At 41.6% G+C, this 8,137-nt stretch overlaps 1 protein-coding gene across 1 annotated transcript; it reads left to right on the forward strand.

Annotated features, from left to right (window-relative positions):
* The first annotated feature begins 391 nt into the window (after positions 1-391).
* LOC118561971 lies at positions 392-7,701 on the forward strand. The gene is made up of 2 exons (XM_036134233.1): positions 392-590; positions 6,013-7,701. The coding sequence occupies exons 1-2, from the start codon at positions 397-399 to the stop codon at positions 7,196-7,198; spliced, it is 1,380 nt and encodes a 459-aa protein (XP_035990126.1). The 5' UTR covers positions 392-396; the 3' UTR covers positions 7,199-7,701.
* Positions 7,702-8,137: the final 436 nt, after the last annotated feature.

The following is an 8,137-nucleotide window of genomic DNA, read 5'->3' on the forward strand; positions in this document are numbered from 1 at the left end:
ATTTGTGTTGAATGCTGCAGTCATTCAACAAAATACACTTTTTGAAACCGTGGTTTCTAGAATTTTAACCTGGATTATTTCCCACAGACGATCAGAGCTTTCACACACCAATAACACATATCACAGATCATGTTTGAAAAGTTTAGATTGCCGAAATATATATTTTTTTATTATCCAATGCGCCACTGTTACTCCATGGGGAGGTTTAGCTGGCAAAATTGCCCTGCACCGCCGTGAACGCTCAACCCACCGGCTGTCCGACGCCTCGCCTCCGCAGAGACAATCCCCAACACCCTGCCACTGTGTTTCCGTTCTTTATTTTCTTACGTTTCACGGTTATTTTAGCCATTTTCTCCCGACTAGCCGACAGAAGTGTCTAACCGGTCCGTCACTAAAATGTGTCCCCCGCGAAATGCTGCGCCTCTTAAGTTTCGTTCCTTTTTCTTTCTGTCACGAGCGGAGCAGAAGGACCCAGAATTCAACCAGACAGAGGGTGTTTTGTTTTGTTTATTCAAACGGAAAAGACAGCTGCGCGCTGTGGGACTGTCCTCAGCTTCCTTGGCCGGGAGGTCTGGAGAGAGGAACAGCAGGTGAGTTATTTCGCCAACACTTCGGCGCTGATGTGTGAAAGGGAAAATAACCACTGACCTCTTAGAATGCGGGAGACGGGAGAAAACAAAAGAGGGCCGGCGACCGTGGGTAGGCGGACCCGCCGGAGATGGTCGTTCAGCTCGGGGGAGAAGCCTTTGACAGTCACTGGTTGCTCGAGGGGCGAGCCGATGTTCGGATCCGTTAGGGATCGTGGGCAGAGGGTTCAGAGGGGATGTCCAGTTGTCGTGTTTCGATGTCCAGTCCAGGGTCAGATCCAGGTCAGAGGTCCGGGGGAGGTCCAAGGGGAAATCCAAGGCGAAGTCGAGGTCCAGTTCCAGGTCGGTACACAGATTGGCTAGGCGAAACAGGCAGGGGTCAGGCAGGCTCAGAAAACGGGAAAACAGATCGGAAACAGGCAGTCAGGTTCTCAAGAAACAACGCTGGATTAGTCTAACCAAGTGGCTCGAAAAAATCTGGCACTCGTCTCTGGTTTGGAGGGAGATTAAATAGTGACAGGAACAGGTGAATGAGATGAGTGGTGATGAGAGAAAGACGGAGCTATCCAGGTGTGTTGGGTGATGAATCAAACCAGTGTGAGTGCCACGATCATGACACTTTCTTTCTTTTTAACTGCCCCAACCAACCGTCGTCTGCACTCAGAATGCTCTCCTGCGCAACAGAAGCCATAAACACATCGATCTGTCCTTCCACTGATTTCCATGCTGCACAATCCTATTGATTTTCACTAATATCCTGATCAAATGCACCTTCCGTGAAGAACACTTTTTACTTGTTCCTCGAGAGTAAACTCACTCCGCACGGTGACCTTCCACCAGTGCCGGCTCGAGCCTCTTGGGGGCCCTAAGCAGAATTTGATTTGGGGGTGGGGCCCCTCCCACCACACAGAATCACCTATGCTAGAAGATGATTGATACAAATGTCATGCTATAATGTTATAGCGAATATTATAATAATAATCAAATAGTTTTTATTGATTTTTCATATTGAAACAAAAGACATCCTATTCAAAACATACAGAACAAAAGAGTAGGACTCAAAATTTACATCACAAAAACAGCTAAAAAAAACACAGAGAAACTAACGACAAGACAGATCGTACTACCATACACACCACCCGTGTTCCAGACACTCTTGGGTTAAAACTAGATACATATAATTATTATCATTGTGGTTGTTATTACCATTCAAACCTGAGGGGGAAAAATGGGGGTTTTGCTGATGCAGATTAAAATTCAGATTCAAAATAGGAAATAAAAGGTTGCCAGACCTTGAAATATCTCTTAGTGTTGCCCTGTAAAGTAATTCTAAGATGTTCCAACTTTAGGTGTGCCATCACCTCCTCTACGCATCTTTTGTGAGTTGGCAGTGCTGCCTTTATCCAATTAAATACAATCAATCTCCTGGCCAACAATGAAGACAATGCCATTGCTTTCCTTTGACAGTCGTTAATTCTGTTTCCCCTAGTGCCACACCAAAAATGGCTACCAGAGGAACGGGTTAAATATTTTTCTTGTAAATAGATGAAAAGGTTTTGAAGATTTTGATCCAGAATTCTTTGAGCCTGGGGAGAGATCAGAACATATGAGATGTGTTGGCTGGCACCTGTATACATGTAGGGCAAGTCGTATCAGCTCCCTGGTAAATTCTTTCCAATTTGTCCCTTGTGAAATGAAGTCTCTGTACCACTTTAAACTGTGTTAATCCATGTCAAACATATACAGACTAAGAATGTATGTGTTCTACTGCCCACATCCATTAATTTTTTTATATGTCCAGCTCTAATTCTTCCACCCATTTCCTTTTTATGTGGTCAAGGGATGGGGAAGCCACCCTCTGGATATTTACATAGAGCATAGAAACCGACCCCTTAGTAGTCAGATTCATATCCAATAGCCAATCTGCAGTGATTCAAGAGATGAGGTGAATGTCTTTGGATCTGAAAATATCTGAAATAGTTTTTAAGGGGATTCCATATTCCTTTTCCAGCTGAGCACCAGACATAATTACACCATCTTTAAGCAGATTTTTAACAGATTCAGCCCCAGCTCTATATCATACCTTAAATGCTGTTCCCCCCAGAGCTGGCGAGAACAGGTGATTGCCATAAACGGGAGCAGACAAGAGGCATTTCTGTTTTTAAAATGAGTTATGAATTGAACCCAGATTTTGATATAGTTTCATACAACAGGGTTATTTGTGTAAAGGTGCTTGCTTAGGGGCTGATATATTAAAGAATTATTTTTGTTCTTTGACAATGTATTTTTGGAAAAATAGACTAAGAGCAACATATATACTCGTGCCTGTTATGTTGCTCACATAAAACTAAGAACAACATGTGTTATTTTGCTATAACTTGTTTTAACTTGTGGTGGGAACCTATGGCAATGTGTTGTGGGAAAGACTGACTCAGTATTCCTTATTTTGCTTATATTTGTGCTATTATCTGAGTTTGCAATATTATTATGCTTCACACACTGCTGAGATGCTGGGAACGGTTTTTGTTTTGGAAACGGGACGAACAGCTCAGATGGGAGGGAGAAGTGGCCACTCTCCCTCCCATCTGATACTTTGTTTATTGGTATAAAAAGGAGGGGACCGCCCTCAGTCGTTGAAGTCAGCCGTGGGTTGTATGGACGCGTGGATTGTGCTCTAACCGGACTGACCGACTTCCCAGTCCTAACCATGGTAAGAGATGGAACAACACGCCTGTTTGAAAGCTTGTCGGCTTTAAGTGCTTGCTACTTTGCATGTGCAAAGTGCTTGCTGTTTTGTGCTGCTGTGTTCTGTGGGGAATAATAAATGTGGGCTTTATATTCTAACAGAAACAGTGTTTGAGTCCTTATTTGTGTTTGCTGATCTCTTCCGAATCTGAATAAAAATTTCAGAAAACATTTGGCGTTGTCAGCAGGATTGAGAAGAGACTGCAATATACAAATATAAAAGTGAAGGTAGTACCGAGATGGGAACCCTTTCATCTTGCAGAGATAGCGCTGTGTTTGCGCGATAGTGGAGAAAGACAGCAGCCGTGGAGCGGTCAGCTAGAATCAGCGGGACCCAAAGAATTATTGGCAGTGTTGCAGAAAATTGAGGTGCACAGATCCTCAAACGCCACTGCAACTCCGGTGGCTGGATTGCAGTGGCATTTGTGGATCTGTGCCACTGCATGAAAACACCAGTGTGAAGCCGGCCAACAATTAAAAACTCAGCAGTTAAAAGAATAGAGCTGCAATTTGCTGAGTCGCTGTGTCGACAGCATCTGAAAATGTTGAGTCACCAGCTGGAACAGATAACTAGTGTTGCAGGAAAGCTGTAGCTAGGGTGTCTGTGGTAACAAGAAAGAAACAAAAAGTTCCGTAGGAAAAAAGTGTCAGCAGAAGACTCTGCGCGCAAGCTGTCTATGTTCTCTTTTTCATATCTTGTCGGTTAAAATGGGTTCATTGTGTGTGAATGAGTAAAGGAGTGTGCTTGAATCCGCGGAGTGTGTATGTAAATGGGACTCTGTGTGTAAATCCGTGTGTGTACTGTAGATTCATGTGTATTAGGGAGCTGAGAATAGTTCCGGAGCGTAAGACACTTACGGTGGAAAATTACTGGAGTTTTCAGTTAACCCTCGAGAAACAAGTAAAAGTGTTCAGCATGGAGGGAGCATTTAATCAGGATATTCGTGAAAATCATTCAGCGTGGATATCTCTAGGAGGACAGATTGAATTTTGTATGTTTCCCCCTCCGTGCAGGAGAGCGTTCTACGTGCAAACAACAGCTGGTCAAAGCAGTTATATAAAAAAAAAACGGTTATTACGGTGAGATTTTGTTAAAATGTTTAGTAAAACAGTATATTAAGCGCAGGAGACAGGTTAGAAGTTAGGAAAAGTTGCTGGATTTTTGGCAGAGAATTAAACATTTGTTTGAAACATTTAAAAAAAAAGAGAATAGGACTGCTGTACAGCATTATGGATCAGCTATGCTTACTGTGATGCTGGAAGTTCCAGATGCCCCGATGAAAATTATTAAAACTTGAATTATGGAGCTCTGGGAATCTGGGAAAATGTCAACAAACTTAGGTTCGTGGGCTGCAGACGGACCAGGAGAAATGAACAGGGTCCGTCATGTTTTATGTTGTGGAAGGCACTGATAAATGCTGCGGTGCCTGCAGCAGAGAGATTAATGGGTTATCTGCTGCTGAGTTGAAACAAAGATGTCAAAAGAAAGGCATAAAAGTTAACTGTGCAGGATTTAGTGCTGGGCTGAACCCATTAAATCCTTTGTTTTGTTTTTTTTGCTAGTTTTGTTAAAAAAAATAGATAAAGTGTCTCTAAACCTTTTTCTGAGGTTGTTTAAAAGGTTTTGGAAAATTCAGAACAAAGAAGTTTGGAAAAAAATTGTGAAAAGACATTAAGGAGAAAGTGCAGTCGACACCAGTACAGGGGTGTTGAAAATAGATAACATTAAAACAGCCATCTAGCAGTGTGAATCATGTCAACATCAGAAAAGGACAGGAACGACACGTGGAATGGATTTATCACATTCCATATTATCTGCTATCTGCAAGCTGCTGGGCTGATTGTGAGAGTGAATGGACTGTTGGAAGAATCTTAATCTTAATGACTTAACAGATCGGAAGCCTAAATAGATGCAAGCATTTGCCCAATTGAATAACAGGCCAATTGCTCCAGGGGCAGACTTACTGTCTCTGCATTTGACTAACTGAGAAACTGCTCAGGATTATGTGTGTATAAGAGAGTAAAAATAAATGAACAATAAAATGTGTGATTTTATCTGAATGGAAAATGTATTAATGTATATGTAAATCCTTAATACAGGAGTTAAAAATATTTCAGCATTATTGACTAGAATTTATCATTTTATGGCACAAGGATGTGGTCATTCCAATTATGAAAAGTGCCTGAAAAAGAACATTTTATTTGGGAAGAAGCACAGCAAAGAGCATTAGATTTGGTTAAGAAAGCCATACAACAAGCTGTGTCATTGGGAAAGATGATGTCCGTGCTTGTGGAGTTGCATGCCTCAGTTGTTAACGACAATACAAGCTGAAGTGATTGATGGGGATTATCAAGGAGAAAATCCCTGGTAATTGAGAAAGAAGAAAAACTAGCACAACTGCTAGTGAAACCCTGTGAAATGACAGAGGTTCAATGGGTGGCTGCCCCCACTAACATCACTGTAAGAGGAACAGGGGGGTTTGGCTCAACAGATAAACCAGGAGCCAAAGTTTGGGTGAGACAAGAAAATGGTCCACCTAGACCAGCTGAAATCATTTCACAAGGCAGTGATGTAACCGTGTCAGTATTTTACTCAGGGGAGGAAAAAATTAATAAATGTTATGTAAGAGAAAACTAATTTTATTCTTTTGTCTTATAGCAGTACTAATTTTGATTTCAGATCCATGTTTCCGTGGGATCTGCTGATTGGACGACCCGAGGGACAGCGCGATGGCGGATGTCCCAAACAGGAGGCACCACAGGGCTGGTGCAGGATTTGGGGCCATCATCCTCTGTGTCCTCGCTGCCATGGTCCTGCTGGCACACCTCTGTTGAGCAGAAGCATCTGGCCGGATCCTGAAAGAAGTGGTTCAGCCGTATCAACATGCGCTGTCTCCCCATCATCTCAGTGGCGTGTAAGAAACATACCAGTAGTCTTCAAGGGATGTAATGTTAAAGTGGTTTCAAGGAGAGGTTTGTGCCAATATGAATCATCTACAGAACGAGTGTGTAAGAAGACACACACTCAAATTGCACCTGCTGCACACACTTGTCAACAAATGGCACAATCGACGATAACAAATAAAGTTCACTGGAAAGTTGTTTTTTTTCTGCTCCTCCGCCAACCTGCATGGTGGGACACTTTGCTTGGTGGAACAGGTGCTTTAAGTGTTTCCAACACTTTTGACAATAAAGTAACAAAAACTATGTTATCAAACACTGAACAGCATGCATCAAGAGCTGTTCATCAGATTGGAATGTGGATGCCTATTGTTGTAACATCACAGGAGGAAACTGCAAAGATCTTCCTTAAAGAACTGAACTGGCAAATAAAGATGTGGAACACGACAGCAGAAGTGTTAACGAACATTTCTGTAGCTCTGAACTGGACGGTATGTAACGTACAGATGAAACACGCTCATATACAACAAGAATGGTTTAAGCGTGTCGTTATTATCGGGAATTTCCACGAATGGAGACAACTATGGAACATTAGTAGTAGAAGTTGGTTACAACTAGAACTGCAGAAGACCTATTGTAATGCTACTATGTGTGAAGGACATTGGACACAATATGATGTCACCAATAGTACTACTGTCTGTCATTATTATATATTGCCCGTAGTGACTGTACAGGGGTATTGGTTTTTGAAACTGGATGGTGATTGGTTTGGCCCACAGACAAACTACACCTATGACCTGGATCTATGCGAGACTGCTGATAAAGGGATGGTATGTATGCTACAACAAGGACATCTTAACCCATGTTTAACCAAGAAGAGGTGTTATGTAATTCGACTCATGAACCAGCTAGAGAATAAAGAGTCATCCTCAATTACCTCAGGTGCCTTTCGTTGGGTGTTTTGATGTATACATCTGGAATTGGAATAACGTGACCTATCAATTAACCAATTTCACTATCTCCCTGGATCGGTTCAAATGTGCATTGAATCAGTCTACAGAACTAAATTGCTTGGTTAAATCACACAGGTCCAACATTTCCAGCTTAAAGGTGTCTAAATTTATGGCCCAAGGACAGGTTTTGTATGCGGCTAAGTTAATGGAGCAAGCATCTGCACATCATTGGTGGGACATTTTTTTTAATGGAATGTCTGTTACTACTCGAAACATTGTAGTACCTCCCTTGCTTTTGCTCATTATTGTTATTATAGTGTTAACCTTATGTAATGTTACATAAGGGGCAGAGGGGTACATATCAGGGAACGCAGGGATATTGGGCCAGATGCATATCTTTCCATTTGTACCCATACTGGGGTTTCCTCATCATCTAACTGCAAGACCCAAAATACCACTTTATGTAGATTTGCTGCCCCAGATTAAATGCATATAATTTCATAGAGCTAGGTCCCCCTCCTCTCTCTGTCTCTCTAGAAACTTCTTATCCAGGGGACTGTTTTCTTCATATAAAGGCAGATGTACATTTATTTAATTAAAAAAAAGATGTAGGAATAAAAATTTGTATCGTCTGAAATAAGAAGAGGAACTTTGGCAGTACGATCATTTTGAGAGTTTATCTTACCTGCCAATGATATTGGGAGAGATGACCACCTTTCCATATCTGATTTTGCCTTATCCTCTGTTCCTTTAAAATTATGCTTAAATAAATATTTTTATATTTGCTTGTTATCATAACACCTAAATATGTGAATTTGTCTTACATGCTTGTAAAAGGATAGGCTTGGAATGATAGTCTCCTCGACTGTTCATTAATTGGGAAAAACACTTCTAAACACTTTCTAGATTCATTTTATAACCCGAAACCCTCCTGAAGTTAATAATAATAAG

The sequence above is a fragment of the Fundulus heteroclitus genome, unplaced genomic scaffold, assembly GCF_011125445.2.
Source record: "Fundulus heteroclitus isolate FHET01 unplaced genomic scaffold, MU-UCD_Fhet_4.1 scaffold_77, whole genome shotgun sequence".
NCBI lineage: Eukaryota > Metazoa > Chordata > Actinopteri > Cyprinodontiformes > Fundulidae > Fundulus > Fundulus heteroclitus.